Source organism: Prionailurus bengalensis, chromosome C1 (genome assembly GCF_016509475.1).
Source record: "Prionailurus bengalensis isolate Pbe53 chromosome C1, Fcat_Pben_1.1_paternal_pri, whole genome shotgun sequence".
NCBI lineage: Eukaryota > Metazoa > Chordata > Mammalia > Carnivora > Felidae > Prionailurus > Prionailurus bengalensis.
Genome location: NC_057345.1, coordinates 166,411,876 through 166,431,072, shown reverse-complemented (window position 1 = coordinate 166,431,072; position 19,197 = coordinate 166,411,876). Strand labels below are relative to the sequence as shown.

The window sequence follows — 19,197 nt, the reverse complement described above, 5'->3', positions numbered from 1 at the left end:
CATGCTCTGTCTCTCTCTGTCCCAAAAATAAATAAACGTTGAAAAAAAAAAACAAAAAAACAAAACATTGTCTTTCAAATTAATTACGTTCTAAATATATTCTGACTACTGTGTTTTATTTTTTATAGTAAATGAAGGAACTAAGTTTTCAGATTTACTAAACAGTATGATTAGTAAATGCTGTGTTGTTACAGTGTTACTTTTAAAATTTTAAATTATTGGGGTGCCTGGGTGGCTCAGTCCGTTGAGCGGCCGTTCAGCTCAGGTCATGATCTCACAGTTTGTGAGTTTGAGCCCCGCGTTGGGCTCTCTGCTGACAGCTCAGAGCCTGGAGCTTGTTTTGGATTCTGTGTCTCCCTCTCTGACCAATCCCCCGCTCAACACTCTGTGTCTCTCTCTCTCAAAAATAAACATTAAAATTTTTTTTTAAATTTAAATTATTTAATAAATATCTACATTTCAAAGAAGTGATCTCAAACAGTGGCAAAAGTTTTGGGCCTTGGAGTCCGACAGATTTGGGTTCAACTCCTGCTCTATGACATATGACCTGTGGGCTGAAATATCTAGCCTTTGAGTCATCTCTAAACTGAGAATATTACTTTTAGGGACAGCTGTAAGGAGTATTTGATAAATTGTGCTATTGACATTGTGCTTAGGACTACACTATGTGCTCTCCAAGATTTATTCATCCTCTTTGGCTAAGTAGATGATTAAGTCAATCAACATGTCAGCACCTGTCATATGACAGGTGCAGGGGATATAAAAATGAATAAAAAACATCCCTAAATTTGACAAAATTTAGTGTTTCAGAGGAAATTCTACAGATCATTTCAATATACTCAATGATACCTATCACTTCAATACACTGAAAACAAATCATTTCATATAATGAACTAAGGGTTGTGTCAAGAGGTAGGAATGAAATTAAAAATATTAACATCTAATAATAAGACTTGTGATTTGTTAAGGAGTATGGTACAAAACTGCCAATAAGCCATATGGCTGGTACAAAGTCCTGGACATCCCTTGCTGTGTTTAGCTGTGTGATCATGGAGCCATGGCAAGATATGTAGATGGCAAGGCTTCAACAGGTAGTGAGAAATCAAAAAGGTTATAGATAGCTGAGAAGCAGGAACAGATCTGCCTTTCCAAAGAATGACTTTGGCGGCCAAGTAAAGGGTGGAAGGAGACAAAAGATATAGTCAAGATGGAGAGGGTAGAGCCTACCTTAGAGCATGTTCCTAGATACAGCAATGAGAATGTGAAACAGGGATGAGAGATAGCCAGAAGGACATTTTCTTTAAACCTTCATCTTAAATTGCTATATATCCCAATTATAAATAAAATCTAGTCAAATTATAGTTAATTTTACAAAGGTGTTTATGACTATAACTCACTATAATAATAGCATATAAATGGGTAAAAGCATTATTAATCAGATACATGGCTCTCTTAAGACCTAGATCTCTAAATGCAGGCCAAAACACAGAAGGCTTGATTTCCATTTGATTTAACTATTTAATTATTTAAAGGATGTACTTATCTTAAACTTTTACCAGTAGTATAGTATTTTGAAAATAATTTACTTAAAGAAATAACAGCTATGACTTAAAAGAATCAAATTTTAAAACTAACTCTTGATATATTATGAACATGACTTCCATAAGCTTCTTTAAAAAAAATTATTTTTTAATGTTTATTTATTTTTGAGAGAGACAGTGTGAGAGGGGGAGGGGCAGAGAGAGAGGCAGACACAGAATCCGAAGCAGGCTCCAGGCTCTGAGCTGTCAGCACAGAGGCCAATCTGGAGTTTGAACTCACAAGGCGTGAGATCACAACCTGAGCCGAAGTTGGAACGCTTAATCAACTGAGTCAGCCAAGCACCCCTGACTTCTTTCAGCTTCTATACTATATAATCACTCTTCCCTAAATTAAAACCTAAACTACTCTTAAATAGAACAAACAAAAGTCTGCCTATCTTAGCCATTAGTGTTTACTATTGAACAATCATTCCTATAATTTCAGGGACTGTTCTGAAGATACTTAAATTCTATGAATGTAAGTTCCAAACTCAATTTCAGCATATGGAAAAAAATATAAAAGCAATAAAATGAGAATTGAAAAGATGATAAACAGAGTCAGAAAGTTTAATACTTTAACGCAAAAAGGGGGAAAAAGAAACATGGTTACCTGCTACTCAATTCTCTACCTGAATATTCCAACAGTACCTTAAAAACAACCCATTGTAATGTCTTTTCCCCCAAATCATCATCTCTCTCTCTCTGTTCATCAGTCCACCCAGTCAGTCAAATCAGCAATCTTGGAGTTGCCCTCAACCCTTCCGTTTATGGAACCTTCCACATCTAGTTGGCAAACTGAGCTCTAGGAAATCTATGCCTTACTCTCCATCTCCATCACTGCTTCCTTGATCAAGGGCCCCAAAATTGGCCTCTTGAACCATTTCCACTCCTCTTCCCCACCTGCACCATTCTACTCCACCCTGCATAATGCTAGCAGAATGGAGCATTCTCAGATGTAAATCCCTTTGCTGACATGGTAAAATCCAAATCAATCCTGCAAAGCCCTACTCCACCCATCCAGCTTCATCTCTTGTAACAACTCTCACCCACCCTCTATTTGAGCCACATCGAACTACTTGAAGTACAAAGATGCCACTGAGGTCTCACAATTTCATATTTTTTTCCTGATGAGTGAACAAATTTGGTAGGAGGGGAGAGGAAAACATCCCAATCAAACTTCTATTCCCCTTAAGATTTAATGTAAGCATTACCCTCCTTTAAGAAGCCTTTCTTAGGGGAGCCTGAGTGGCTCAGTCGGTTAAGCATCCAACTACAGCCCAGGTCATGATCTCGTGGTTTATGAGTTCGAGCCCTGCATCAGGCTCTGTGCTAACAGTTCAGAGGCTGGAGCCTGCTTCACATTCTGTGTCTCCCTCTCTCTCTGCCCCTCTCCCACTTGCACTCTGTCTCTATCTTAAAAAATAAACATTAAAAAAAAAAAAAAGCACCTTTCCTGAATCCCCATATTGACATCCAGCAAAATCCAGCAGGTTCAACCATTCCTTCATTTGCACCCAGGGTATCCAGTGCACTCTTCTTTCATAGCATCTCTAACAATCCTGCACTCATTCATTTCTTAATTGTCTGTCACCATTAGACTAAGGGCTTCCTGAAGGACAGGAACTATGACATTCATCTTCCTAGCTCTGTATTCAGTACTCTTCCTGGCATGTAACAACTGTTTCACAAATTTTGAGGCTTCATGAGCAGATTTTAAAATGATCATTCCTTACTTACCAAACTGAAACTGTTGGTTGTCCATGAGGCGAATAGATGCAGGAGCACATCTCTATTTTAAAAAGAAAAAATGTGATACAAATTTAATACTGTAAAGAAGCTACACAGGTAGAATGTAAATGCCATCTTTCTGTATGTGACATCAAGAGCTTAGTTCCTAAGAATATATACAGTAAAAAAAATCTTAACTTTTTATACAATTTTAAGATGATAAAACATCACTGACTTCTATAAAATATTTGGAAGAGAAATTTATATATATAATACACACACATGTATGCTGCCAGATCTTTGTCAGCAACAAGATCTTCTCAATGCCTAGCAAAGATCTATGGAAATACCTAAAAGAAATACTGGGCCTTGAAGTAGATTATTTTAGAACAAAGTAGAAATTTCAAAGACTACAATCAACATTATACCATTTGTGAATTATAATGTATCTTCAGATTCTTATATACTTTTAAAATGAAGAAGATGATGGTAGAATTTTTCTGAGCAAAAACACCTCAAAAAATTATCTGTGATGTCTTCATACATAACTCTAAGAACTGTTGTTTTCCTTTTATCCCTTTCAATAATCCATTTTAAAAAGAAAAACTATCAGTGACCAGAATTCTAAAATCTTGCAAGGCATGAAAATAGCAACAAAATTCTGAAGGGTAACATTATGTATCTAGAACTCCACCAGTGTTAAATTTATTCTAGTCACCACACTAAAAGCTGCAAGGAAAGAAAAATGAGAACAGATAGTCATATAAATTTTGTATGCTGAAATACTACAATACAAACACTAGCAAGATTTAAGTTAGCTACAGCTTTTCCATAGTATTAAAGTGAGCTGCACCCTAACAACAATTTTATTTTCTATGCAAATTTTTAACATGGTTAAACTTCTACCAAGAGGTTGCTTTCACATGACAAAATTTTGACTGTCATAAACTTTTTAAACATTTATCTTCTGCTAATAACATTTATAAATAAAATTGTATCCACACAACATTAAGATATATGCAGATCATTCAAAAGAACAAAACTTAACACATAACTGCGCATTACAACATTTTTGCTATCATTTACTTTTAATTGAATACTTAATTTTATAAAACCACTCACAATACACATTTTATTTCATCCAACAAAATAACCGAGTAGATTCTTATTTTGAGCACTACACAATTTACTCACCTTTGGTACTAAAGGTGATATTATTCAATCTATATTTTAAAAAGTCACTGCCAAATCTAAAGAAAACAGTATTAGGTAATTTTACATATATACCATAACAATAACCTATTGCCTTACTTTTATAGACTCTTCTGATGTCCAGGTTGTTTTCACATCTCTAATATAAGAAATAACCCCATCAGGGTAGCAGAACTGGTGTTATCCCCATTTTTCAGATGAGGACATAAGAACCAGAGAGATTAAAAGACTTGTCTGAGGTCATATGACTGTTAAGTAGACAAACTAGGACCAAGATATCTTGACTGCTGGATGAGGAATATTTCAAATAGACCACAAAGCCTCCCAAAAAATCACCTAACACACACATACATACATCACACACACAACACAAAGAGCTTTAAAGTCATACCTGAAACAAAAATTACATGAAAACTATGTGTTATACAATTACACACACACACACACACACACACACACACACACACACACACAACCTGAGTAATTTCAAATCTTGGTATAAGGTTATCTTTGTAATTAGGCTGTGCTTCTAAAAGCCAAACCAGTTTCCAAAATACTACAGAAAAATCAATTTTCGTAAAATGCTCTTATTCAAACAGGCGTATCAACTTCTAATAACACATATGATGCCTAATTAGACCAAGTTTCTTTTCTGCATGAAATAAACAATATCATATTACATATATATTTATATGTTTTGGCTTAAGCACACCAGTAACATATGCGAAAGAATTCAGAGCCCTTCTGTCATTCTTAGAAAAAAACAAAAAACAAAAAATGAAACTTTTTTTTTAAGATTGTATTTTTAAGTTCTCTATACCTAATGTCGAGCTTGAACTCACAATCCTCACTCTACTGACTGAGCCAGCCAAGCACCTACCCTCCCCAAAAACAACTTTTAAATTTGTACCAACAACTTGTAAATTCCATCTCCTACCGTCACCTAGTTTCTACTACCCCTGTACCTATATCAAGTGTTATTAGGGAAAACATTCAGCACAGAGACACATATATCAGAAAATGGGGGAAAGTATGTTTAGTACAATAAATCTGTAGTGGAAATCAATCTCTGAAACAACTAAAATACAATAAATATGCAGGCCTTGATAAAAACTTGGTTTGAAAAGACTATCCATAAAATACATCTTGGGTAACTGAAATAATCTGTTTATAGAATGAACACTGGATGTCATTAAAGAAATTACTGTTGATTTTCTTTGACATGATAATAGTATTGTGGCTGTGAAGAAAAACACCTTTATTTTTAGGAGATGTATGTTTAAATACTTAGAGATCAAGTGCCATGATGTCTGCAACTTAATTTTAAACGGCCCAGAAAACACATACAGAAACATTTAAAACAAACATAAGAAAAAGTCAATTGTTGAATATACAAGATAAACATACAAGTGATCGCCATCCTCTTCTTTCAAAGTTTCTGTATGCTTAAAACTTTCAAATTAAAAAGTTGGAAAAATAAGTAAGGAAGCTTCAGGAACTTGGTACACATAACAACCAATATTCAATAATATTGAATATGATTTTAACTTGACAGCTGAGTCATATAAAGCTGAGTCAGTCATGGACTATTCCTATTTGTACTGAGGCAGAGTAGATGGTTACAGACACTTATCAAGTGAGAATAACTACTAACACTTATCAAAAAAGAATAAAAAGCTAAAGAGAATTTGGTGTATGTAGATAATAAATATTAGTTTTCAATACTGGCTTTTTAAAAATGATCAAAATGAAACCACAGCTTTATTAAGTCTCATGTTTTAATAGTGTCATTTTTTTAAAAAGTCAGTAAATGAGTATTTTAGTTATCAACACAAGTAAATTCTCATAAGTAAAGCACCCAAATTAAAAAACAGCATCTAGATTGTTTTATGATCCTCTGGCCATTTATTATTTGCAAATCACTGTGCATGATTCTAAAAAAAAAAAAAGCAGAAAAGTCTCTTAGAATTTTATATGAAAACCTGCCAGTATCACTAATTGTAAGTTCCTATAATCGAAAGACCAAAATAATGTTTCTATTCTTAAAAAATAACATTCAATCTGGGTAACACTACCTATGGTTAAGACTACATTATGTTTCAATTGCTATGAAACTAATTTGAAAACCTAAAAATATTTCCTTTAAAAGTTAGAGACATCACAAATTCGGAGAATTTGAGCTCTAAATTCACTCCCATGCTTTTCAATTATACTGAGTATTCCATAGATGAAGAAAGGGGGAAAAGGGTTCTTGAGTTAAAGTGACCCCTAGTGGTATGGGACCAGAAATAACCTGAGAGAGAATAGTTTTACCAAGTAATTTTTTTGGTGGGTTAATAATACATTCAGGGAATTTAAGGAACATCAAACAAAAACTGTTTACTCAAAATGGAGTTAATAAAATAACTGATTTATTTCCTACTATGATAAATTTATTTTTACTAGAATATCTGATGTCATCTGACTTGTACCCAAGTATACTTTATATGTAATAAGTAGTCTGAAAAGAGATGAGAAACTCATTATTGACCTTAAGGAAATATCAATTATCTTTGTTTTACCCAAGCAAAGAAGAAATAAATAATCACATTGACCTCAAAGCACTAGTACGAGACTAAGTCAAACTGCTGACAATTTCTTCCCTTTAATGATGTTACAACCAGGAATTTAATATATAAACCTGAAAAATAAATAACCACTCTCATTAGTCTTATTTAATTCTGACTACAATTCTCTTTACTAACAACTTAAAAAAAGCAACAGATTTCTCAATCTAACCATTTTCTCCAAAAAAAAGTCCCTATAAGAAACACATCAAAAGATTTCTGCAAAATCTGTTTTTATGGAACTAATTCGTATCTCTTTCTTATCACAGAGAAAACCAGAACTTGCACTGCAGATGTGACACATTATTTGTGAGGGTTTCCCTTAGTTTACTAAATACTAGCAAAAGAAATTCAATATTAACATATCTCAAAAGGCATCAGGATTTCTACTATTCCAACTTCATAAACATAAAATATAAGCAGTGAATGGTAGTCCTATATCTTTGGTGCCTTGTTTAACACCTTTGAATTGAAAAGGCTTGTTTCTTCAAGAAGTAAATCACACATTCAGTGTAGACTCTAGAATGGCCCAAACTCCTAAACCTTGAGTTTATTTTGGAGATAGTCTAGTAACCTCACACTATATCAGAAGCCAAAGCTCCAATACCAAACTCCTTGTACCTAGCCATACAAAAGTTTAAACATATAAAATTTATCATGATATGCAACATCTGTAGTGATTACTAGAAGACAGGAATCATGTCTATTTAACTTACACAATATCCAATATACTTTGTTGAATATAAAGTTAACAGCACACTATCTTACATACAGATAAACAAAAAAATGTTTAAAAAAGGATATGTGAAAAGAATTCTGCTAACTGCAAATTTCTATATATAAAAACTTAAAATGTAGACAGATAATTGGTTCTTCCTCAGAGCTGGTACCACAGATAAAATCAGACAGTATTTAAGGCTATTCGTATAAATGGTTAGTCCTACTGGAAGTCACATACTGGCTTACAGCTACATATTATACAGTAGATATTTCCCTCCATTTATATAAGGGAAGAGCCAATAATACCAAACAGTCTCTGGTTCATCATTTTCATTTTTCACTTTGTACATGTATAATGACTTGTTCTGAGTAGCTCCTGCTTAAAAGCATGTCTTGTAACTGTCCTCAAGTTTAACACATTCTGCTGGATCACATAGTAAAGAATCCAATTAATCAAACTTTTGGCTAGGGGCTAGGTTATTTTCTCTGCCTCAGAGGGAGAAAAGCATCACACACACACACACACACACACACACACACACGCATGCACACACATAATGATTTAAAATAACAATGCCTTTTTCTACACATAACAAATTATTATTTCCAAGAATTACCACTGAATATAAAGCAGTTTTAATTATTTTATAATGTAATTGCTAAACCTAACTCCTTTCAATTTATTTCAACCCCTCCAAGATAAGTCAAGTTTAAGACAGAACAATTCAGAATTGAGACATAATAGTCTGAGGTGTCAAATATGAACTATGTATTTCTTTCCAAATTATGGTCTAAGCTCTCTAGAAAAAACAACAACACCCTATCAGTTTAAAACTGTTTAAAATAAAAGTGATGGTAGGTAGAATGGGCCACACCTTGCCAAAAGACAGGGAGAGAAAAACCTCCCTTTTCAATCTGTAATTCTACAAACCTAGTTCTGATACTGAGAAAGACAGTTTTCAGAGGAATGCATAAGGAAATGTGCCACACATACAGTGTTTCCTCTTAATGGAACATATGGTCCTCCCTCAATACTACAGGGCATAACTCTTAAGTTTTTACTGGGAAGGGAAAATCCCAGACTTCAAAAACTGCTCAATTTGAGCTTATTTCAACCCTTTTTCCCTTAAAACTTTATAAAAATATCATTGTTATTTCTAAACAAACAATAAGAGAATAATAAAATATACCTGAAACTGATATTCTGATTAAAAAACACTATTTCCTCTCACCTGAGAGGCTACAGTAAGAAATCTATTTTCTCAAAGTCTTAAAAATCACTTACTTACCCATCTACTGAGTTAAGTTGGAGATAATACTGGACTGCCATTTATTAGATAGAATCACATTAATCTTCTACTAAATCTTCCTTTCTAGCTCCTCACAAGGCAGTGAAGTATTGAAAGAGGACAATCCTCACGTGGACAAAGATTAGATGAGAGACCTTAGTAGAATCCTTCTGCTGTCAGTATAAAGTTGCTTAATTTATTTCCTTCAGTAAGAATAGTGATGAAAATATACAAAGAGCCCACTTTGCTATTTGTAAACAATCATGTACACTCCTTTCCAAAAGATACATATCCAAAATAGTTTCCCATTTCAAAGGCAACTTGAGTCTGAAAATACCGTAAAAATGGAAGTGCTATGAAGTGACAGTGAGGAATTACAACCAGCCAACTCATTATTCAATCAAGAATTTGGCACAATCATAAACCATGTATCATCGATTTTAATGGATCTTAATTCTCTTCCTATCAGCTGAAATTCCAAATTGCAAATTGAACAACTAGTGCCAAAATCTGATCATTTTCTCAATTTTTCTGCCTGAGAATACTGTTACAAAGCAGGGCAGCACACGTCATTCCATTCTTGACATATGAGATTTGTACATTCTGTAAACTAATATGTAAATGTCTCTAAGCCATAATACAAGCATTTGCCCATTTCCAGGGCAGGTAAACATTCATACTTAATATATATGTTCCTCAAACAGTGGAATATCTCCAAATCACAGTAACTATTCTTAGCAATTGTTTCATTCATACAAGTAATATTTGAAAATAAAATAGTATCTATCTAGGCTTTTTAATCAGTTTCAAGAAAGACAAACTTTCTAGTCATGTGGTATGTATGCCTTTAAAAACTGTCTATTACCAGGTACACAGAACCAATTTATTAAAACTATAGATTAGAGGGGAGCTTTCCTTTAAGGTCTTTAACCACAGGGTAGCACTTTCTATCAGCTATCACCTTTGTTTATTCCTAACTACATACCCAATACAGTTTTGTGTAGTCAATTTAGATTACAGTCACTGGTGAATATCCAAAGAATTTTTTAAAAAGAGTAAAAGCGCAATTTTTACTGACTTATGCAAGGATGAAGGAAAATTTCACCCCCTGCTTTTCATTAGCACAAGTAGTTCTCTATTACTTTCTATCAGGGGCATGTATTAAATTGTAACAAAAACTGCATCAGATTATAGCAACTATGTTTAAATCCAATATTTCCATTTTAATAAAATTATAAATTTAGGATTCTGATACATTTGTACATCATTTCTCATTAATGAAACCTAAGATATATTTACATATTTACAATGCAGAAAAGAGGAAAGCATAAATATGTCTACCTTTACTTCCAAGATCACCTAGCAACATTTTTTCACAAGTCTACTAAATCTGTGTTCTACAGAGTGGAGAGCTTGTGAAGGGGCAGATTTGACCAACATAGACTGAATGTGACCTCATCAAAGATCTTTTGTTGAAAATACATATAAATCAGATAGTTTTATCGATTCTGTAATTATTTTTAAAATTCCAATGTGGCATTCTTGCTTATTTTGCCATAAAAAATGGAGACAACAATAGCCAATTAAAAAGATGTCATATTCAAAACCTGAAAAAGAGAGATACTACGAACTATAAATTTTATGATAAAGCTTTTTTGGGGAGGGGAAATAATAAAGCTTAACAAAGACAGAAACAAATAAAAGTACTTAACACCAAGAATAAATTATAATACAAGGTGAAAACACTTAAAAAAAATCATTAAGGGAGATTGAAGTTGATAAGAAAATACAATCTAATAATGGGAAATGTTTGGCTTGTTTTGATTTTTAATAGGTGAACTTACTTACAGTAATTTTCTAAACAAAGCAAAACAAACAAACAAAAAACAACATGAAAACTTAGCTTTCCATTCTTCTAGGTTTTAACTCACAGGCAAAACCATAACACTTTGCAATTAGTTCTTTTATTCCTTAACATCTAGGCTATCTTAAATTTGAAATTGTCTTCCTTTGCCTTTAAATGTGGAAGGTTTTAGTGACAAGTATCAGAACACGCTTGAACTTTACTACTCAGTGCTCAGATATCATGTCAGAATAACAAATAATATTTACCCCTGAAACTTATTTCCACTTCTCCTTTATTCAGTAGTCCTGCTTTTAAATATAATATTTAATATTACATTAAATATATGATGTATATTGATATTTAATATGTAATGTATATTACATATTTATATATTAAAATAATATTTAAATATTATATCATCTCATTATTTTAGCAAATAGCATAATACTTAACTATATATTCTAGCACCCTAACCATAACATAATATCCCCAAGGTTCTAGGAATTAGGAGCTCTTCTTGTAAAAGTTTCAACTATTAACATTTGTTTTTGCTTTACCACCACCAAAGTAACCTGCCAGTAGTTTAAGAATGTTCATTCTTGGGGCGCCTGGGTGGCGCAGTCGGTTAAGCGTCCGACTTCAGCCAGGTCACGATCTCGCGGTCCGTGAGTTCGAGCCCCGTGTCGGGCTCTGGGCTGATGGCTCAGACCCTGGAGCCTGTTTCCGATTCTGTGTCTCCCTCTCTCTCTGCCCTTCCCCCGTTCATGCTCTGTCTCTCTCTGTCCCAAAAATAAATAAACGTTGAAAAAAAAATTTTTTAAAAGAATGTTCATTCTAGGACTATACTTCTTTTTTAAATTATTCTCCCACCCAGCAGGAAGACAATCAAGACTAAGGGGCCTATGGTTAAATCTTAATGCAGGAAGCAATTTAACTGGTAAGTAACTGAAGCTACCTGGAAATTATAGAAATTATCCTTGTCAACTGTTAGATTAAGTGACCATATAGCTGAACCTCCTCAAGCAGAAAACTAACGGAAAAAATGAATGTCTCAGAAAGCAAAACTGAATATATGAAAGAAAGAACCCTAAAAATGGTAAATATGTGAGTAACTGTGAAATATTTTTGCTTATTTTAAATTTCTTTAAGACATTTATGTCGTAGAATGGTGGGAAGATAAGACTCTTGACCACTTTCCATTTCCGTACTTGAAAGAGTCCACAATGAATATGGAGTATTTGCTGGATATCATTCCTTTGCCTCAGCAGATCCTTGCTTCACTCTGCTCATGATATACCTGGAGGCTGACCTATATGGGTCAGGTTGGAAAGGTCCCTTGCCTCAAGATTCTAGTTGCATACAGCTGATGGGAAGTACTAAAGAACTCCAGGAGTTTGGAGAAAGCAAGAAGAAACAGGCTGCAGTATACTCCCTTGATTTCCTCCCCACTGTGAAATGCTGAAATGAGAATTTTTCACAAACCATCGTAGTTCAAATAATGAACCAAATACCTAAAGAAATGCAAGAATTTCTACACTGATACACAGAATACAGAAATAAAATTACTTGATACGACCTAGTCTTTTAAAAATCCTTAATATTATATCTTTTTTTTTTAAATAAGGGAACAGAAAATGGGAATTCTTCTTAACTTATAGCTAAATATATTATGTTATATTATGTTATTTAACTTAAGCTATAGCCTAGGTACTATTATAAAACAAAGTAGGGTCTAGTAGTAGCATATTCTAAGTATTGATAAAGTTTGATTACCTATATTTAATTTCTATATTTTTGATCACTGACAATCAGCCATTTATTTTAATTTCAATAAATGTCTTAGTTTAAGAAAAATTATATATTACTTCAAATTAATCACAAAATATCTTACCTAAAAATAATTTAAGAAAACATAACATTCATTAAAGGCAGAGTCATTCAAAGCCATCAACCCAAGTATATACCTTACCTTGGCTTAAAATCACACAGCACTCTTTAAACCAAGAAATAAAGAAATAGCAACTGCACTTACAGGGATGATTTTACATTACCTTTTCATACAGAACTGGGGAAAAACCACATATATAACACAACTAAATATGAAGATTATATGTGACATACAAAATCAGTTACGCAGAATTTTTAAACTATAAATATATATGGGTGGGTTTTTGTTCTTTTTTGTTTGTTTGTTTTTACCTGTTTTGCAATTTCTCTTAAACAGGCTACTCCTTGTTCAAAATTAGGGAAAGCTACTGAGCCATACTTTTGGTATTCAGGGATTGGTCTGATTTTTATTGTAGCTTCTGTTATCACACCAAGAGTTCCTGAAAAAGAAGGGGGAATAATCCAATATATCACATGCCAATTTTCTAAGTCATATTTAAATCTATTTTATCTATTTATTCTATTAATTTATTCTATTCATATTTAAATCTATTTAATCTATTCTATGTGGGGAATAATGGCTACTCAAGTCTTTTTAGAAAAACAAACATTTTATAATTTCTGAAAAAAGTTTTTGGAATACATTTTTCTTATGTTATATATAAATACTTTAAGACATTTTTAAGGTAACCCTTCTCCAAGGTTACTTTTAAATCATTTGAAAAGCATTACAACCTACTAAAAGAAAACAAATTTAAAAACAACAGGTTTTTATATCTCATATACATTCAGACAAAAGTATATTTTGATATTTGTGCCTACTTTTACTGTGAGAACAATTTACTGGGGCAAAAAGAAACCTCTATGAGAATTTAAAATGATAGAAGAAATTAGAGGGACTATTATTATCTCGCCTTTTTTCCTAAGAATTCATACAATGACAAAGGCAACACTGGGATGCCCTTGTAAAACAGAAAACAAAAAACAAAACAAAAAGAAAAAAAAACAGATATTTCAGAGACAAAATAGTAACTATAAATATCTAGCACAAGAGAACCACTAGTGAAACAAATGCTCTTTTCTTTATTACACAGAGGAGAGAAAAATCAAAGAGGAAAATAGCAAGTTAAATATAAACTATATTCTACATGATTTAAATAACTATACTAAAATATTTGAAGAGACATGGTTAAATATTATATTCACAATGTCACACTTTTCAAATCAGTGATTTCTGATGTACAAATGTTAGAAATTATTAACACTAGCAGTAAATTTTCTGAGAATCACAAAAAAAGAATAAAGACGGAAATCTTTCAATTGGAGAACTTAATGACAACACTAGAAATAAATAAATAAATAGTATCACAAAAAAAGCGTTCAATAAATTTATAGTATACTCAAAATGTCAGTATAGAATACAAGATAGAAAACTATGAAACTTTTTACTATGTAAAAAGTAAATTACATTAGATCACAATATGTTCCTCACATATACAAATGACTGCCTATGGAGATAGCAAATATGACCCCATTATGACTTGTAAAATTACAGAAACTCTGCAAGTTTGGCTTGATTAGTATTTGAATAAAAAGTAGATATATCTTGTAAATTTTAAAAGATAACAAGTGACTAGACTTTATCTTTTATTTTAGCATCTTTATTGAGATATAATTCATAGACCATAAAATTCACCCATTTAAAGTGTAAAACTCAATGTTTTTCAGTATATGCATAGATATATGCAACTATCATTAAATCTAAGTTTAGAACATCTTCCTCACCCCAAAAAAGAAACCCCATATCCATGAAACAGTCATTCTCCATCACCCCCCCATCCCCACATACATACTCAGCCCTAGACAACCACTAACTTCTATAAATTTGTCTATTCTGAATATTTCATATAAATGGAATTTTACAATATGTGTTTTTTTGTGACTGGCTTCACTTAGATAATGTTTTCAAGGTTTATCCCTGTTATAATATGTATTAGTACTTCATTTTTTTAAAATTATGAACTATTACTCCAATGTATACAGAACTCATTTTGTTTACCCATTCGTTAGTTGATGGGCATTTGGGTTTCCACATTTTTTTTTTACTAGCTTGTCAATGTAATATAAAATGATACTACTCAGGAAGAGTTAAGATGAAAAAAAAAAAAAAAGAGAGATGCAGAGGGCAAAGTATGGTGAAAGGGGCTGAGTTTCCATGCCCTTTCCAGATGCACCACCCTCCCAGCACTTCCATGTATTAACCAACATGGAAGCTCTCCAAAACCTGCATTTTAGTAATTTTTATGAAAGCTGCATCACAGAGGCATGACTGATTGAACCACTAATTCAATGTTCAGTCCCTCTCCCCTCGCAGAGCTGAAAGTTCCATAGGTTTCCACATTTTGGCTGCTATAAATAATGCTACTGTGAATATATATACAAATCTACACACATATTTTTGTGTGGATGTATGTTTTCTTTTCTCTGAAATATATACGTGAAGACTTTTTTCATTTCAGAAAAACCTGTGATCCTTTTCCATATAACAACACTGCCCTCATCTACCTTTTCCTAAAGTTACATTCAAGGCACATACCACCAAGATGTGGGAGAAGTGGGGAAGAGATTGGGTCACTTCTAGTACCCAACCTTAGCTGGTGGGGCAGAGGCTCTACTTGGAGTGTTACACTAATACTGGGATCCCAATCACCCTTGGCCTGGCTTGCAAAGAGTTGGTATCTTGCCAGGAGAAGCAAACCAAGAAGATATGTTTTCCTCCTCTCTTCTCCCTAGCACTGAGCTACTAAAGCAGGGATGTCCTCAGAGAAAAGCATGCCATTGCTCTGCTGCTCCTCTCTCCTCCCTTTGCCTCCAGGATCAAGGCTCAGAGATTTTACAGGGGTGGAGGAGGGAGGGGGTAAGGGAACACACACCAAAAAATAGCTCCTAATCTCTTTCCAAAGAAAATTACTTTGTTTGCAACACAGCATGAAGAAGTTCAAGCCTAAAACACTCTCAAAACAGTGGAGGATTTGGTAAAAGGCAACTGGGAGGACATAGGTTAATTTATTGAAAATAAAGGCAATACTGTAGGCCAGTTAATTTGCCTGTATAGAAACAGTGGGAAGGACCCCAACCATGCTCAGAAAAGACTCTCAAACACTAATCTCAGGAACTATCCCTACTAAGGGATACACTTTAAAATGGGTGAATTTTATGGTTTGTGAACTGTATTTCAATAAAGCTATTTTAAAATAACCATTATAACTTAATTCTCCAAATGAATTACAAATGAAACTTCAGAGTTATTTCCTTAAATAAGGAACTAACCATCATGCATTTTACAAATAGAAAAATTTTAAGAACTAGATATCTTAGACTATAGAAAGAGTCTAAGAGAACTTCTAAACCTTTGCCAAAGAGGCAAAAGGCTGACAGGTAAACTATTAATACTTTGCTGTCTCCTCATCCACCAGCACAGAATTTTCTATCACACCTGTTCTTTCTTACCAATACAAGTAGTACTACTTTAATTTTTAATGTTGCTAATCTTCCTACTACTACAGTGACACCATCACTAAACTTATTTGTAATTCTTTCAACTCTTTTCAACATTTTTAGAAGCTTCTATAGCCTTGGAACTAACATCTGATGTTAAAAGTTCTTTCTACAAATAAATTGAAATTTGACAGGCATGTACTCCTAAACACAGGAATCATCTCCTCTATTTAATCTGACCACAGATTACAGAAAAATTTAATAAATACTTGCTGAAACTCAACAGTCACCAGATTGAAATTCATTAAGGAAAAGGTCAATATAAGCCTTGACTGTAGACAGGAAAACATCTATTTAAAACTAAACTCCAAGTTCCCAGGTTTTTGTGAAATATTTCCTTAACATCTGACAAGTGAAGCCATTTGAAAATATTTCTTTGAATTATAGAATATAATCTAAATATAACCCAGGAAAAAAAGCCAGAAACCATTTAAATGCCAATCAATGAGGGTCTGGTTAAATACATCGGTATACATTCAAGTAGCTGTCAAAAAGAATGAAGTGGCTCTAAATGTAATGATACTTACATGGACTCAGCTTTATAAAATGAAGTGTAAAGCAAAGAGTAGTAAACTCCTGTTTGTGTTTTTAAAACTGCACACATATATACTGATACACAGCAGTTAAGTGTTTACTCTGAACAAGGGAGATGCTTGGAAGATAGGGATAGAAGGCAGATTTTCCCTTGTACATCCTTCAGTACCTTTTGAATTTTGTACATTTGTCCATATTTTAATTTTGTACATGTAATTATTCAAAAAGTTGATTTTAAAATATATATACCTTTACATTAGCAACCTTCCTTTAAAATTCTAATTCTACATCAAAATTCTAAGGTACCAGTGAAAAGTGACTATGCCTTAAACCCCTATATACCTGTACTGCCTCGTATGTAGTAGAGCAGGCACTCTGAAGTAGTAAAATCCACCATAACATTATAAGTTAGGTTAAAAAAGATGAAAATCAGTAAAGTGAGACTTTGCATTATTGTAAGGTTAGTGAAATGCCTAAGGTGAGTCTCTGCAACTATCTAGCTATTAGCTCTACAGGGGGTCCCACTGTGAAAGCAAAATCATCTAGGTCTCAAACACAGTTTGAAGGAGGGCAGCTTCCATTCAGATTTACATTCAAATTAGCCCATCACAAATGGATATATCTAAATTCACTTAATCAAAAGGCTCATTTCTGTTCTGTTTTATTGTATTTATTGATTCTTTTGTTTTGGGAGTATTGTCAATGGAGTGATATGAAAGACTTGGACTACTTATCACTTGATTATATGTACATTATACCACTTTATACACTTCATATTTTATATCTACTTAGTATTATTACTTATAGATAACTCCATGGCAAGATGACATCATAGAGGTTTATATATCATTCACTTTTCTTTCTCTTTTATCCAAAATATGTTGCAATAAATTTAAATATCTTCTGTTTTATAATTTTCAAATGTAATGTTTGTTCTCAAGAAAACTAAAAGCTTCAATTGCCACTTGATATAAAATGCAAGTATTTGCTTAAAGTAAATAAAATCTTTTGTAATTTGAAAATATACTTTCAGGTAACTTCAGGACTAAGAAAATGGCAGTCATTTGATTCTGAAACTTCTCCCCTCTCTACTCCCCCCCCAAAAAAAATCCCCATAAAAATCAACAAGTAAAACAAAACCACAAATAATGCTGAAATAAAACCTTCATTTTTTTTTTTTTGGCTATCATTTTTTTTAAATATATGAAATTTATTGTCAAATTGGTTTCCATACAACACCCAGTGCTCATCCCAAAAGATGCCCTCTTCAATACCCATCACCCACCCTCCCCTCCCTCCCACCCCCCATCAGCCCTCAGTTTGTTCTCAGTTGTTTTTTTTTTTTAACGTTTATTTATTTTTGAGACAGAGAGAGAGAGAGAGAGAGAGCATGAACAGGGGAGGGTCTGAGAGAGGGAGACACAGAATCTGAAACAGGCTCCAGGCTCTGAGCTGTCAGCACAGAGCCCGACGCGGGGCTCGAACTCATGGACCGCGAAATCATGACCTGAGCCGAAGTTGGCCGCTTAACCGACTGAGCCACCCAGGCGCCCCTGTTCTCAGTTTTTAAGAGTTTCTTATACTTTGGCTCTCTCCCACTCTAACCTCTCTCTCTCTCTCTTTTTTTTTCCCCTTGCCCTCCCCCATGGGTTCCTGTTAAGTTTCTTAGGATCCACATAAGAGTGAAAACATATGGTATCTGTCTTTCTCTGTATGGCTTGAAATAAAACCTTCAATACTACTAGGAGACAAAAAACACTCTGACCTTCACATTACCTGTGAAGTAGAAATAAAGCGAAAAAATTCCAAAAGACCTTTTACGGCCTTCTACTTGCTGCAAGTTTGTAAGGGTAGAAAATAATGGGAGGCTTAAAAGATTTCATAAGAAAGGGAAGAGGGTATCAGAGGACCTGAAGAAAGCATAGACAGAATCACAGAAAGCAAAAATGCAACAATAACGCCAAAATGCTATACGGGCCCTGGCTATGGAGAGGGGATTGAAAATGGGAGGAACCAGAAATGGCAGCCTTAGAGAAGCAAGGGGAGCATGATATTCGGAGAAGTGTGGTATTCCTTGGAGAAAAGGTAATGAAGGGAAAGTATAATAGAAAAAATTAAAGATCCTAAAGAAATAAGAGAGAAAGAAGATGTGCCATCATGCCTTCTCCCACCAACAATACCACCATCCAAAAACAAGTAGCACAAAAGAGAGGAGGAGTGACAGAAAAGGACATTTC

The 19,197-nt window shown here is 33.6% G+C and overlaps 1 protein-coding gene across 2 annotated transcripts in view; it reads right to left on the bottom strand.

Annotated features, from left to right (window-relative positions):
- AGPS (alkylglycerone phosphate synthase) overlaps nucleotides 1-19,197 on the bottom strand; it is a 144,190-nt gene that overhangs the window by 46,469 nt on the left and 78,524 nt on the right. For both annotated transcript variants that reach the window (XM_043577137.1, XM_043577138.1), the window contains exons 11-12: nucleotides 13,181-13,308; nucleotides 3,318-3,369 (exon numbers count right to left, since the gene is read on the bottom strand). In XM_043577137.1, coding sequence (XP_043433072.1) covers nucleotides 3,318-3,369; nucleotides 13,181-13,308 — 180 coding nt within the window. The remainder of the gene's footprint in view (nucleotides 1-3,317; nucleotides 3,370-13,180; nucleotides 13,309-19,197) is intronic.